The sequence below is a fragment of the Dendropsophus ebraccatus genome, chromosome 1 (genome assembly GCF_027789765.1).
Source record: "Dendropsophus ebraccatus isolate aDenEbr1 chromosome 1, aDenEbr1.pat, whole genome shotgun sequence".
In the NCBI taxonomy this organism is placed as follows: Eukaryota; Metazoa; Chordata; class Amphibia; order Anura; family Hylidae; genus Dendropsophus; species Dendropsophus ebraccatus.
In genome coordinates this window covers 119,965,776-119,982,018 of record NC_091454.1, presented here as the reverse complement: position 1 = coordinate 119,982,018, position 16,243 = coordinate 119,965,776, and the positions used below count along the sequence as shown (strand labels likewise).

At 41.3% G+C, this 16,243-nt stretch overlaps 1 protein-coding gene across 2 annotated transcripts in view; it reads right to left on the bottom strand.

Annotated features, from left to right (window-relative positions):
- RELN (reelin) overlaps positions 1-16,243 on the bottom strand; it is a 524,687-nt gene that overhangs the window by 307,830 nt on the left and 200,614 nt on the right. For both annotated transcript variants that reach the window (XM_069977829.1, XM_069977836.1), the window contains exons 4-6: positions 10,338-10,408; positions 6,308-6,340; positions 3,234-3,312 (exon numbers count right to left, since the gene is read on the bottom strand). In XM_069977829.1, the coding sequence (XP_069833930.1) occupies positions 3,234-3,312; positions 6,308-6,340; positions 10,338-10,408 (183 nt within the window). The remainder of the gene's footprint in view (positions 1-3,233; positions 3,313-6,307; positions 6,341-10,337; positions 10,409-16,243) is intronic.

Sequence of the window (16,243 nt, the reverse complement as noted above, 5' to 3'; positions counted from 1 at the left end):
ATGCCCCAGTGTACATATACAGTATATATCACATGTGCTGCTATATACCACCACCTCCAGCACTATGCCCCAGTCTGTACATATACAGTATATACCACCACCTCCAGCACTATGCCCCAGTGTACATATACAGTATATATCACATGTGCTGCTATATACCACCACCTCCAGCACTATGCCCCAGTGCACATATACAGTATATATCACATGTGCTGCTATATATCACCACCTCCAGCACTATGCCCCAGTCTGTACATATACAGTATATATCACATGTGCTGCTATATACCACCACCTCCAGCACTATGCCCCAGTGTACATATACAGTATATATCACATGTGCTGCTATATACTACCACCTCCAGCACTATGCCCCAGTGTACATATACAGTATATACCACCACCTCCAGCACTATGCCCCAGTGTACATATACAGTATATACTACCACCTCCAGCACTATGCCCCAGTCTGTACATATACAGTATATATCACATGTGCTGCTATATACCACCACCTCCAGCACTATGCCCCAGAGTACATATACAGTATATATCCCATGTGCTGCTATATACCACCACCTCCAGGACTATGCCCCAGTGTACATATACAGTATATATCACATGTGCTGCTATATACCACCACCTCCAGCACTATGCCCCAGTCTGTACATATACAGTATATATCACATGTGCTGCTATATACCACCACCTCCAGCACTATGCCCCAGTGTACATATACAGTATATATCACATGTGCTGCTATATACTACCACCTCCAGCACTATGCCCCAGTGTACATATACAGTATATACCACCACCTCCAGCACTATGCCCCAGTGTACATATACAGTATATACTACCACCTCCAGCACTATGCCCCAGTCTGTACATATACAGTATATATCACATGTGCTGCTATATACCACCACCTCCAGCACTACGCCCCAGAGTACATATACAGTATATATCACATGTGCTGCTATATACCACCACCTCCAGCACTATGCCCCAGTGTACATATACAGTATATATCACATGTGCTGCTATATACCACCACCTCCAGCACTATGCCCCATTGTACATATACAGTATATACCACCACCTCCAGCACTATGCCCCAGTGTACATATACAGTATATACCACCACCTCCAGCACTATGCCCCAGTCTGTACACTATAGTAATGAAGGGGCTGGAGTCCAGCACAGGCAGGAGGAGGAGGAGCATACACTGACAGGATACAACTTGCTGGAGGAGCCGAATCTTGTGTTTGCTGCTATTATCAGTCTGTTGTCACAAAGATGGATTATGTGCTTTCTTCAGTGTGCACACTCTCCTAGAAGCACACTGCACTGCCTGTAGCTCACACATCCACACAGAGCACCACACAGTTGTAATCCCAGAGCTACAGACCTGGCACATGGCTCCCTCCTGGGTCTGAGACCTGCTCCCCCACCCCCAATTGTCGGGACCCCCCTCCAGACCCTCCCCCTTCCCCCTTACAAACAATCATGACCCTCAGCCACCAGCCTCCCCCCTTTCCCTCGTTGTTATACTCACTAGTACTGGGGAGGAGGAGGGATCAGCATGTGGAGCCACTGTGGCCGGCTGTGCAGGCTCCTACCCAATCCTCAGGAAGTTCCTGGGGAGGGCGGCAGGGGGCGGCCAGGCACTCCGCACTGATAGGGGTCGGGACTGCTGTCATTTTAGTGAAGTTAAACTTCACTAAAATGACAGTGGCAGAGAAGATTGTGCCACCCCCTGCAGGAACACAGGAGCTGCCGCCTGAGGCTGAAGCCTCAGTCTGCCTCATGGCAGGAGCAGGCCTGGCAGGGGTTAATAAAGCAACTGTGCTGCAGTGCAAGGTATAAGGAACTAACTGTGCCATGTGACACCCCCACAGTGACCCCTGCACTGCAGCACCCTCCAAAATGTATTCAAGTGGGGGAGGGGGTGCACATAGCACAGTGACTTTATTAAACTGCAGGGGTTAATAAAGTTACTAAATACATAACATAAGGTGCTGCAAGGGTTAACTCACCAGCATCAGGCTCAATGGAGGAGGTCCAGGAGGAGGAAGATGATGGGAGGGATTGTTTCTCAGGTAATCGGCTTGCCACCACACACAGACAGAGCAGCACACAGTCACAGTGACAGACACAGACAGCAGCACACATACAGTGAAGGACACACAGAGCAGTACATATACAGTGACAGAAAGTACAGGCAGACCCAGCACCACACACAGGTACACAGCAGAGACAGCACCACAACAGGAGGGCAGCTGTCCAGGACACACACAACAGCACACACACACCACACTAGACACACGCCAGTGCTGTACAAAAGATGATCTCCTCCTCCTCTGGGCCGACAGCGTCCAGCCATGTGTGCAGTCACTGCTCTGACACTGTGAGCGGCTGCTGCCCTCAGTGTCTCTCAGCGGCCCTCCTCAGCAGCGTGGCAGCAGGCAGCCTCTGCACTATTAGTTATTATATTAATACAGTAATTAAAGTATGCAGACCGGCGGCCCCCTGCAGTGCAAATCAGGCAGCAAGAAGAGGAGGGAACAGCATGTGGAGCCGCTGTGGCCGGCTGTGCAGGCTCTTACCCAATCCTCAGGAAGACTGCCGGGTGACGTCACACATCACAGAGACGAAGCCCGGCAGTTCCTGGGGAGCGCGGTACGGACGGCCAGGCGCTCAGCACTGTTAGGGGGCCGGGACTGCTGTCATTTTAATGAAGTTAAACTTCACTAAAATAACAGTGGCAGAGAAGATTGTGCCACCCCCTGCAGGAACAGAAGAGCTGCCACCTGAGGCGGAAGGCTCACTCTGCCTCATGGCAGAGCCGAGCCTGAGCAAAAACCTAGTGACAAATTAGCTTTAAACTTCTAGGACTGGAGCTAAAGCCAAAGCAGGTTGATGTCAGCAACTGTAAGCTTCTGAGCTTGCTCCATGTCTTCACTGAGCACATTAGTATTTGCATGCCGGATATTGCAGAGATGTTAAAGAGATTGTCCAGGAAAAATTCACTTTTCCCCTATCCACAGGATAGGGGAAAAGAAGGAGGTCACAAGGGGAAAAGTGAATTTTTCCTGAACAACCTCTTTAATCTTTTTGTATTTCAGCACTAAAGTATATATCATTTTATATTTTAATTAAAGTCAGCCATGTGTATGATAAAAACATAATAATGTCAAACATATTTATAAACAATAGAAAATCCACCTACCAAATATTAGGGTTCAATTCTTGCTGCTTGTAGGAATCAAAGTCATCTCTTAAAATAATACTTTCGCCATGGATTTCAGCTGAAATATTAAAGTGTGCTTTAAATGTATTTGTTGTATCATAAATTAAACAACATCTATTTTTAAAGTAAATCACTGGTTAAAATGTCATCATTAGTAAAAATTGATCTAATGGGTCATTTAAAGGGAACCTGTCTGCCTGGATGCCGTGGTGGAGCCCACTCAAAACCCCGGTGGAGCACGGCATAGGTAACCATTCCGCTGCTGGATAAGGTCCCTGGGCGGAGAAATCACGGCCTGAAACAGAGCACGCGCCTTATGCAAAGAAGGAGAGATGAGTCTGAAGCCCATAGAAAATGACTGCTCCAGTTATTTTCTATGGACATCGGACTCATCTCTCCTGCTTTGCATAAGGCACACGCTCCGCTTCGGATCGTGATTTCTCCGCCCAGGGACCGGATCCAGCATCGGGACTCCGTGGGATGGTCACCTATGCCGGGCTCCACCGGGGTGTTGGGCGGGCTCCGCCACGGCATCCCGGCTGACAGGTTCCCTTTAACATACTAAGATCATTAATACTATCACACTGGTACTTGAACTGCAGGTTTCTAGTGTGCTCTGTATACTAGAGGCCATTAAAGGGTTTTCCATGATTAGAAAAACATACCTGCTTTCTGACTAAAACAGTGCCACAAAAGTGTGCTATTACAATTTGGCTGTATTCACTTCAATCGAACTGAGCTACAACACAACAAACAAACTGAGGACACGTGGGCAATTTTAATGTCTAGCAATATTGAAGAAAACTTTGGGTTGACTAAGAGCAGAGCCACAAGAACTGGGTACAAATTTATTAAGAGTAGTGGTAGCAACTGAGGGTGGGCCTCATCACTATTGCTAAGAAGTAGTTAGGTAGGTGGTGTTCAGATTAAAAAAAAAACCTCTATGTCAGGCTTAGAAATCTTCAGTTTCAGATTTGAGTAGAAAATAGAAGTTTACAACAAGTGGATATACAGTATGTGTCGTTTATGTTACAGACACCCCATCAGGATCGGGTGGATAGTCAGCCACTCATTCAATTACTAGGCTCAGAAAGGATGAAGTGAGGAAAAAACAAGGCATGATATAGAAGAATTTTTAGGGTTGAGCGTGTAGGGTTTTAAGCAGCTTGTGAGTGCCCCATATGTACTAATGTTGCATCTTGAGGGGAAGGGGGGGGCATTGGGCAGGTGCCTCAGCAGGAACACCTGAAGATGATTTTATTTCTGGTTTCACTGCAGATTTTATGGAAAAATTAAGTTTGCAATTGCAAAGTACAATTTGTGTCGCAAAAAAATAAGGGCTCATGTGGGTCTGTAGGTGAAAAAATGCAAGCGCTATGGCCTTTTAATCACAAGGACCTGAAGGGGTTAAAAGGTAATTACAAAGTGGTGCATGATCTCTAAAACAAAAACAAAAAATCTTTGGAGTTTTGTTTTTATTTAATAAAATTATAGAATAAACAGGTCAAATAAAATAGGTCAAGTCTGCATTTGGTCTGTTATGTATTTTGTTAAAAGAACATTGTACTTTATCCTTTTATTTCTTTGTTAAATGTGAATTTTCAGAATGTTAATGCACTGACAGAGGAGTCATTATTATATACAAAGCCTAAGGATTGATGAGATCTAAGATCAACATATATAAAGCTTTTAACCCTTTGAGGACCCGGCCAATTAAAATTTTTGCATTTTCGTTTTTTCCTTCTTGTGTTTAAGTGCCATAGCACTTGCATTTTTCCACCTAGAAACCCACATGAGCCCTTATTTTTTGCGTTACTAATTGTACTTTGCAATTACAGGCTGAATTTTTGCATAAAGTACACTGCGAAACCAGAAAAAAATTCAAAGTGTGGTGAAATTGAAAAAAAAAAACGCATTTCTTTTATTTGGGAGGTTTGTGTTTTTACGCCGTTCGCCCTGGTGTAAAACTGATTTGTTATATATGTTCCTCAAGTCGTTACGATTAAAACGATATATAACATGTATAACTTTTATTGTATCTGATGGCCTGTAAAAAAATCAAACCATTGTTAACAAATATATGTCACATAAAATCGCTCCATTCCCATGCTTATAGCGCTTTTATCCTTTGGTCTATGAGGCTGTATGAGGTGTCATTTTTTGCGCCATGATGTTTACTTTCTATCGGTACCTTGATTGCGCATATACGACTTTTTGATCGCTTTTTATTACAATTTTTCTGTGTTTGATGCGACCAAAAATGCGCAATTTTGCACTTTGGGATTTTTTTGCGCCTACGCCATTTACCGTGCGAGATCAGGAATGTGATTAATTAATAGTTCGGGCGATTACGGACGCGGCAATAGCAAACATGTTTATTTATTTATTTGTTTATTTTTATTTATAACATGGGAAAAGGGGGGTGATTCTGACTTTTATTAGGGGAGGGGGCTTTTTACTTATAACATCACTTTTATTTTTACTTTTACATATATACTAGAAGCCCCCCTGGGGGACTTCTAGTATATGCACTCGGATCTCTCATTGAGATCTTTGCTGTATAACTATACATGAGATCGGCACTCGTTTGCTTTCGGCTGCTGCAGCCGAAAACAAACGAGTGCCGAGTAGGGGAAGGCGCCATCTTGGAGCGGTCCCCGGCCGGCAGCAGGTACAGAGATCGCTCCTCCGGGACAACGTCCCGAAGAAGCGATCTCCCCACTATACCACCACCGATCATCTGCAGCTGGTAATCGGAGGCAGCTGTCATCTTTGACAGCTGCCTCCGATTACCTGATTAGCGGGCACAGTGTGATCTAATAGCCGCGAACCCGGGCTACACGCGGCACCCGGGATCGCGGCGGTTCAGAGCGCGGCCGCCGCGCGGCCCCACTCTGGTCGCCTAAGGGTTAAGCATTGATGTGAGGTCATCAATAAATAGTATGCAAAAGAAATGTTTGATAATAATTCCTAGACAAAGTTATTTCACAGGTGAAAACAGCAATGCTGTCTGATTACTTACTCTCATCATTCTAATATTAACTAATACTTACCTAAATTTGGACGTAAAGGCGCTTCAGTTGGAGCTACAAAAAAAAAAAAATTAACAAAATAAATAGGTAAAAACATGCTTAGTAAAAATGTATAGATCAGTATAGATTATTACAAGAGAATACCCTTATGGACATTCAGTTACATTACATTTTTCAGAACCATTCACTTTAACCTGAATGACCAGTTAGATTCAATGACCAGTTAGATTCAATGTAACCCATTGTATATAAGATCAGGTTTATCAGATATAGAAGTTAGGGACTAGAGATGAGCGAACATCGAGCATGCTCGAGTCCATCCGAACCCGAGCGTTCGGCATTTGATTAGCGGTGGCTGCTGAACTTGGATAAAGCTCTAAGGTTGTCTGGAAAACATGGATGCAGCCAATGACTATATCCATGTTTTCCACATAGCCTTAGGGCTTAATCCAACTTCAGCAGCCACTGCTAATCAAATGCCGAACGATCGGGTTTGGATGAACTTGAGCATGCTAGAGGTTCGCTCATCTCTATTAGGCACATTTAACACAGTACATGGGGGGGCAGGGGGCCAAAGCAAACACAGTACAGGAGGCGTAACCGTTTACTGTACAAGGGATGACAGCATATAAGATAAAGGGTATACAGCAGACAATATACAGTACTTAAAATGATCTGGAACAGCATGGCCAGTATAAGGCTAGGTTCACACTGCTTTTTTTTGCATTCTGTTGCTAAGTACTACTTTTTTTGTTTTTTGGTTGTGCACATTAATTATTAAAACAGGATGCAAGAAGAAGATTGATATGGATACTCTTTTTTTGTAAAAAAGAAGTCAATGGCAACAAGATGCAAAAATAATAAATAAAAATTAAATAAACAGGATGCAGAAAAAAACAAGATGTGAACAGAGCCCTACAGGGCCACTTGTGCAGCTAAGCAGACACAAACCCTGGCAATAGCATGAACAACAGTGCAATAGTAGAGCTAGCTGCATAGCAACCTTTTTCCCACAAATGAGCCCTGTAAAATACCTATATATATCCCTGTCAATTTCTTAGTATTTCTATACACTGGCTGTAAGCATCTTAAAGCAAATGTACCAGCAGTACATTCACAAGTTTTTCACATGTATAAAACGGCGCCAGCACGGCACAGCTGGTCCTTCTTTTGAACTACATCGGGCATCGGCTGGGGGTGAAGCACTGGAGGTGGGCCAGCCCGCCCCTAGTGGGAGGAAACCCCCACCCATACGTGCCGTATGCGGGGAAACGAGCCGCGGTTCAAAAAAAAGGACCGCGGCATCGGCTTCTCCACGCCACAATCGTTCTTTCCGTGTGAAAAACTTAAAGCGAATGTATTGATGGTACATTTGCTTTAAAAACTATGAGTGTTTACAGTCACAGGCTGATATCTGATGTTATAATGTGATGCTTACACAGACACATATTTAATTAATTGTGTATTCAAAAGTTTTTTATTTTTTTCTGGAGCTTTTATTTCACATGATTTAAATGTTTTCATTACTAATGTACCTGAGCTTTGGTGTGCGATGAACATGTCCTCCATACAGATTTTTAGCCTGTGTATGTAAACAATAATGGCCCTAATCACTGACAGTAAGCATTGATCTTAAAAGTGGTAAAACATTTGGCAAATCTGTAAATGCTTATTATACAGTTAATAATCTTTTTTTTTAAATAAAGCCATTTTAATGCTAAATCTTGTCACAGCAACATCATTTAATAATGAGCCACATGTCTAGGACTGTTTGAAAAGAATGCTTCAACTCTTGCTCATCTGGTACAAAGTATGCTTAAAGAGGTTGTCCAAAATTTTTTTCTTATTGGAAATGTGAATAATTTGTAATCTGTCCCTTTACCTTAGTGGTTTTCTCTAACCTTTTTCCCCTCTGTGGCCCTGGGCCTCCTCCACTGCTGCTGCTTTTTGGATTTGTGTTTGTTTACATAAAGAACTTTCAGGTCACAGGGGTCAGAAGGGACATCACAACTCTGCAAGCCCATAGCTCCATGCCCTCCTCTCTGAATCTAGCTCCACCCCCTCTACCTATAGGCAGGAAATGTATGTATTAGTAGAAGTGCCTTTTAAGCAGCATGGTGTCTGACAATTACTTATGTTATCAAATCAACTAGTTTTTTCACACTTTTATCTGTTGTAGGACTAAAAGCCCCAGCACACATGTACATGATAGGAGTTGTAGTCCTGATTACATATACACTACAGTAGCCATCCTACAGGTGGGCGGGGTCTCAATGAGGCAGGATTCTGTTACAAGTTTACCTCAGCAAGAAATAGAACGGTGACTGAAATGAGGGGAAGCAGCCTCTCTCCTCTCCATGTTACACACAGCAGCAGCTCTGCCCTAACACTGTATCACCTAACACCTATGCCCTAACACCTATCTTTACACTACAATAGTAACAATATAGGGGAAGATTTAGCAAAGCCTGTGCAGAGAAGCAGGGGAGCAGTTGCCCATAGCAACCAATCACATTGCTTCTTACATTTTTAAAAAGGCCTTGAAAAATGAAACCTAGAATCTGACTGGTTGCTATGGGCGACTGCTTCCCTGTTCCTCTGCACAAGTTTTGATAAATCACCCCTATAGTTCTTTTTACTGTTTATAGCTCCAACCAATGCTGTAGTGCTGTACAGAGATTGTAGTCTGTCATGCTGCCCTTACTGCTGCAGTTTCTTCTGAGCTCATATGTTAGTTAGATGTTAGGGGTGGGGCTAAATCCATGTGGATGCATAACCCCACCCACCTGATGAATCACTGTTCCCTCACTGATAGGACCAGGAAACAGAAAGGGAACGTGACATCACAGGAAGTAAAGAAAACACAGGCAGAGTGGTCATGTGACTGAGCCTGAGAACACAGTAAGCGCTCTAAATAAAAAATAGAAGTGTATGTAGAATATGCAACACCCACAGAGGTCAATGCAATGCTAGTTTATTAAAATATCCCGGACAACCCCTTTAAGTATACAGAATAAACTATTGTCAATCATTGGTAGCTCAGCTATGTTTTTATGCCTTTTTTTCAATCTATTTCTTAATGCCTGTTTTTGTATAAGTTATCTATTGGTTGGTGTATCAGAATCAAGACTATTAAAAGAATGGTTTGACTCTCAAATTTGAAAAAAAAAACGGTGAAACGACGGTGAAAAAATAAAAAAAAGGCAGCTGTTTGCAATCGATGGATGATAATAATTGTCATGATCATTATATTGACGTTTGCACAATATCTGTCATTTTATACATTCTGTACATTGGATGTCCGTCATTGCATTGAAGTCAATTAAATGGCGGCAATATAGGATGTCTTTTTAAATAGAAAAAATGGACGCCTTTTTTTTTTTTCGAAGTTGTGTGAACAGAGCCTTTAAGACACACCCCAAGGCCAATTAGTCCACCTAAAGTAGAATAATGTACCAGCAGATGTTATTGCACTGTTGGAGGGCCAATGGACAAGAAAAAACACTGTGGGAACATAGCCAATGGCTGAGAAATGGGGTGTGGTTTTGGCAAATGCAGATAAATGCAACTGTGGAAACAAAGCCTAAGGCAGCAGTCAACAGGTACCATTTACAAAAGCTTGGATTCAGAGAATGTAGAGAAGAAAGGTTATAATGCAAAAATGTGAAGAATAGCCCCTAGATGCTCTGTATTTACAGAGAGGTATTTATATTATAAATTAATAGTAAGTAATCAGTTTATAAACAATGCCTAGTCCCCAATCCTTGCCATAAAATAACTACTGAAAAATTTTGTATATGTCGATTGTTCCTTGACATGTCTGTGTCTTTCATTAGCCTTAAAGCTGAAGTCCCTTGGTCCCTCATTAGTAAAGATAAAAGGTAACAGATCCAATGAATGTGAGAGGACAAGTGCCTTAAGCATATACAAAAAGATGAGCTACATTAGTCTTTGATCAATAGAAAAATCCCCTACAATGAATATTTGAATTATGAACACCACTGCAAAAAGAAAACATATACATAAAAATTAAATCTATAAAGTTTCTTACCTCCTTGCTCACATAACTGCTGTGCCAGAGCATCTTTGAATATAACCTGGCCTCTGTGAGTAGCTGTAGCCCTAAAGACAAAAAAGGGAAAGTAAAGATTGTGTATTTTTGAATACTGTAAGACTATATCAATGCATCTATTTTATATTTTATCGGCATTGATTTCTGCTGTTCAACAATCTATCTTTATATCTAGCTAGCTATCTGTTGTACACACTAGAGGTTATGAATAACATTTGACTACTACTTTCGATACTTTTTAGCATACACACATGATCAGAACATCACATTTAGGCTATGTTTCCACAAGGTACTAAAGACTGGAAAGAAAGGCCATGATCATGATTTCCAGACAGACATCATTTTAAACTCTAAATGGATGTCATTTTTTCTTTTAAAAAATTTAAAGGAAAAAATGTGTGAACATAGCCAAACCAAGACATACAAATATGCATTATGGGGATTTTCAGATTTAGAGCCCAAGGAATCATCCACAGGTGCCGAGACCAGGGCTTGCCAAGCCTCTCCCAGGCTAATTGTCAGTATCAGGCTAAAGCTATGATCTCACTTTGGGAACATATTTGGAGAACTGTCCGTCAAAAATAAATGGACGGGCCCTAATAAAATTATGTTCTTTATTAGCATCTGTCTTTTTTATGAGATGGTCACATTCCCCTGCTATGTTTCCACAATGTCATTATAAAAAAAAGACAGATTTTTCGTCTGAAAAATATGTTGTGGGAACATAGCCTACAACTGACAATTAGAGATGAGAGAAGCATTCATTGAGGTGTTCAGGGTCACCCTTAAAACAAGGATACAGCTATAGGCTATGTTCCCACAATGTAAAAATAAGAGCAAATAACAGCTGTTGTTGCAAAACAACAGCTGTTAATAATGATCCTGATCATTAATAAGGACTGTTGTTTTGCGCCAACGTCCGTTATTGGCCCTTATTTTTACACTGTGAAAATGTAGCAATAGGCCGTATCCATGTTTTCAAAGTGTCTCCACCTTTTCCACGGAGCAGCGAGACATTGGGATTCAAATGCTGAGCGTTCTGCTTCGTATAAAGCTCCATGAAGCACTCTTCACTAATCTCTACTGACACTTATACTATTCTGCAGTACAGATATACTGCTTTGTGGTATAATAGGTTCAGCACTGTATTCTTTGCGTTGAAACACAGTAACTGCGATTTTGCTACCATTGGGAACCTATATATATACATTATTATCAGTAAATCTCAATTAGAACTTCACCTTTATTGATATGCATTAAAACCAAAAATATCAGTAACGCAAAACACAGATGTCATATATGGCCTAAAATTCAGCCAATGATCATTACTTTAATAAACAGGAGAGATCTAAGATCACCCCAGATGGAACCTATACAAAGGTCTGCCTGACATAGCAAGATTGCTGGCCTAAAAGGAGCATACCCCTGACGTCAAATAGCTGCTTTTAATTTAAGATCTGTCCTGGAGTCCGTTCGGAAGGTGATGCCGTTATTGTGCTAGAAAAACAACTTTTAAACTTGCAGCCCTGTGTCAAATTAGTGTGGCCTAGAGTACCCATGCCCTAGGCCTGCACCGCCTCTCCGTCCCTCCTCCCTGCCCTCTTCACCATTAGCAATGCCCCAATCAGGATTTCTCCTAATCACCACTTGTCTGAACACTGCACAGGTACCTTAACGATCCAGCCAATTTGACACGGGCTGCAAGTTTTAAAGTTGCTTTTTAGTACAATAACCGCAGCACCTGCCGAACAGACCCCACGACAGATCTTGGATTAAAAGCAGCTATCTGACAGTATGAGCGGTTTAGAGGGGGCAGATTGTGGGTACAGAGTCGCTGTATAGCTATGTTCACACATTGTTTAACAGCGCCCGTTGCATAGCTGTATGGCTATGTTAAATGATGTGTGAACATAGCCATACAGCGACTCTGCACTCTGTACCAAATAATTGACAGGCACATTATTCTAACGCCTGTGCTTAAGATTGGGCATTAGAATAACGATGTATGAACACAGTGGACGGCATTGCGTTGACTTCAATGCAATGCCGTACCTGCAGTAAAGAACAGACGCTGAGGCAATTGCAATCAGCGTCCATTCTTTACGTAATAAAACGATGTGTGAACCTAGCCTTAGGCTATGTTCACGCAACATTCAAAAAAGGAAAAAGGTGTCCGTATTTTGTTTTATAAAAGACATCCGTTATTGAATCATTTTAATTGACCGCAGTAAATTGCATGAAAGTCTATGGAATAACGGACTTCTTTTTCACACAATGAATTGAAAGACAGACTTCTTTTGAGGTGGACTTCATTTAATACACTGTGTGAAAAAGACATCCATTATTCCTTAGAATTCAATGCAATTTATTAAGGTCAATTAAAATGTTGCAATAGCAGATGTCTTTCTTAAAACCTTCTGTAAACATAGCCTAGGGTGTGTTCACACATGACGTTTATTTTGGAATTGATAGTGCATTTTTGCCATGATTTTCAAGCCATGTTGCTATAGATTGTTCAATTGTGGTAAAATAGTGCCATTTTTGCTCTGATTTTGAAAAACCCATCATTAGTGCAAAATAAATGCCATGTGTAAACACACCCGAAATGATGGGTCCTATTGCTATGACTAGAAAGGAGACCAGTTGAAATATGGAAAAGATAATGTAAAAAAATAAATTGCATTTACAAGCAACATATTTTAATATAGTGTACAGTTTACCACAAGAACAACAAAAATCTTAGTGTGGATAGAATGACTATTTGTTATACATGGGCCACAGCAGACCGGCAACATGAAGGAATAAATGTTAAAGAAAAAAAATTAATAATGTAAGTGGCTGTAAATCAATGCTACACAGAAAGATCAGTCAAAACAACTACTTTGATGCAACATAACATCCATAGGCTATATGTACTCTATACAGGAGAGACCATCCACTAGAGTCATAGTATAATAAAGAATCCAACATAAGAAGTTTAAGTCTAAGGGCCCTATTCCACAGGAGCGACATTCGGCCGATTTTCGCTTCATGGAATAGAGAGAACGATCAGCCGATGATCGTGTCATCGTCCGATCGTTAATTTAAGCTTAGACCTAAAATCGTTCGCCACCAGCGCATCGCTACGGTTGAATAGCGGGGCTGGCTGTCTGAACTGATGGAAACGCCGCGGCCAGTGATTGGCTGAGCGGTCTGTCAATCAGTGATTGGCCGCGCGGGACTGGGAGAAGAAGACCTGCAGCCCGGACAGGTAATGTATGAAACAAGGGCTGCAAGGACATTGGTAACGATGTCCTTGCAGCCCTTGTTTCATGATCATCGGGGCCGTGGAATAGGCCCAGTAAACGAGCGCCAATGTAGCAGATCGGCACTCGTTTACATCGTTGCTCGGCCCGTGGAATAGGGCCCTTAGGCTGTGCTCCCACACAGTATTTTTGCTCAGTATTTTGCAACCAAAACCAGGAGTGGATTGAAAACACAGAAAGGTTATGTTCACACACTGTTGAAATTGAGGGGATGGCCACAAATTAATGGCAAAAAATTCCCGTTACTTTAATACAAGGGATATTATTTGCCATTAAATGACAGCCTTCCACTTAATTTCATCAGTGTGTGAACATAGCCTTACTTTGTTTTCAATCCATTCAATCCACTGGTTTTAGTTGAAAAATACTGAACAAAAATACTGAACAAAAATACTGTATGGGAACATAGCCTTAGTAGCATAACAGGAATTAGACAATAACAACTTGAAAAAAAACATAGTAACATACAGTAGTTATCAGCCATGACAACATCATGTGGCAGAGAGTTTCATAGTCTCATAGTATCATCTGCAAAAATGGAGATTCTACTCTGTAGCACCTCTAAAAAGGTCAATAATAAAAATATTAAAAAGAAGTGGACCCAACACTGACCCCTGTGGTACCCCACTAGTAACTAAAACCCAATCAGAATATGTTCAATCAATGACCAGCATCTGTTTTCTATCACACAACCAGTAAGTAACCCATTTGCATATATTTTCCCCTAGTCTCAGCATCCTCATTTTATAGACCAACCTTTTATGTGGCACAGTTTCAAATGCCTTTGAAAAGTCCAGATACACAACATCCACAGAACATTCACAGCCTCCCCCAAGTCCAGTCTATAATTGACCCCCTCATAGAAGCCGATCAGATTAGTTTGACAGGAGCGATTCCTCATAAATCCATGCTGGTGCTGCGTTATTAGATTGTTTTCATTAAGACACTTTAGTATAGCATCTCTTATAAACCCCTCAAATACTTTACCCACTATAAATCTTAGGCTTACAGGCCTATAGTTTCCAGGATCACTCTTTGACCCCTTCTTGAACACTGGTACCACATTAGCTTTGCGCCAGTCCTGTGGAACAATCCCTGTCATCTGTTATGGGATTCTCCTCTGTGAATACAGTAGAGAAGAATGTATTAAGTAGATTGGACTTTTCCTTTTTCCCCACCACCATTACACCCAGATTGTTTTTGAGGGGACCAACATCTTTAGTTTTAAGTCTTTTGTTGTTTTACTTTCGTTTTACTTTCTGTGGCAATCCTTTTTGTTGCAATTTTTGCTTCTTTTATTTTTTTTTACACGTTCTATTCTTCTGTTTATAGTTGCTCCCCCACTAGTTTCTTGTTTTAGTAGTCTGAATGCTTGTTTCTTATCATTTATTGCACACCTAACAGCTGTAGTTAACCACATTGATTTTCTCCTATTTCTACTACTTTTATTCCCATATGGTATGTGTCGTTCCCACAATCTTTCCAGGATAACCTTAAATATGTCCCATTTCTCTTGTGTACTTTTATTTCTGAAGGCATCATCCCAGGAAGGCTACAGTATGTTCACACAATGTAAAAAAAGAAGAGAAAAGGCATCTGCTTTTTCTATTTAAAAAGACGTCCGTTATTGCCACAATTTACAATTGGAATGCATTGAAGTCAATGGAATAACGAACGTCCAATGCACACAGTGTATAAAATTACAGATGGTATCTAGGTTTGACGATGATCATTAGTTTGACATCTGTGCAGATAACGCCAATCATTTTATACATTGTGTGTAACCAGTTAAATTGCGGCAATAACGGACGTCTTTTTAAATAGAAAAAGAGGACGCCTTTTCTCTTTCTTTGATGTGTGAACATAGCCTAAAGGCCCTATTCTGCGGAACGATTATCGTCCGTATTCGGCCGATATCAGCCGCTACGGACAATAATCATCCCGTGGAATAGAGTGCAACGATCAGCCAACATCGTTCATGTCGGCTGATCGTTGCAGTCGCTTGTTTTTCAACATGTTGAAAAACAAGCGACTGATATAGCAGCAATCTGCTGCCGTCGCTCTGTTGAATAGGAGCATCGGCAGCAGACGCTGCTATATCCTGAGGGCTGCCCAGACGATCAGCGATCACCCAGACAGGCCCCCGCAGCTCCCAGCGGGCAACGAGGAGCAAACGAGCGCTGAGAGCGCTCATTTGCTCCGCTAAACGTCCTGTGGAATAGGGGCTTTACAAAGACAAATGTAAAGTAGACACCATCAGCACAGCTGTGGCATACCAAATAATGAATTTATAAAGCACAATGAAAAAGGCATATATCAAGTCGTCACACCAAAAATATATAAATGTAATCTTTGTTAGTCACAAAAATATATATATTTTCAAATTAATTTGTCTGTCCCAAATTAAAAACATTTAAATTAAAAAAATGGACCAGGGGTTGTACTGGTATGACATGACCTCAAGACCCATATTGCATAAACTTTATTCAGCAAGTGCAGAATAAAATGTAATATTGCAAAAACAACTGAACAATTGAAAAATAAAATTGTATGCAAAGTCAACAAAAAAAAAAAAATTAG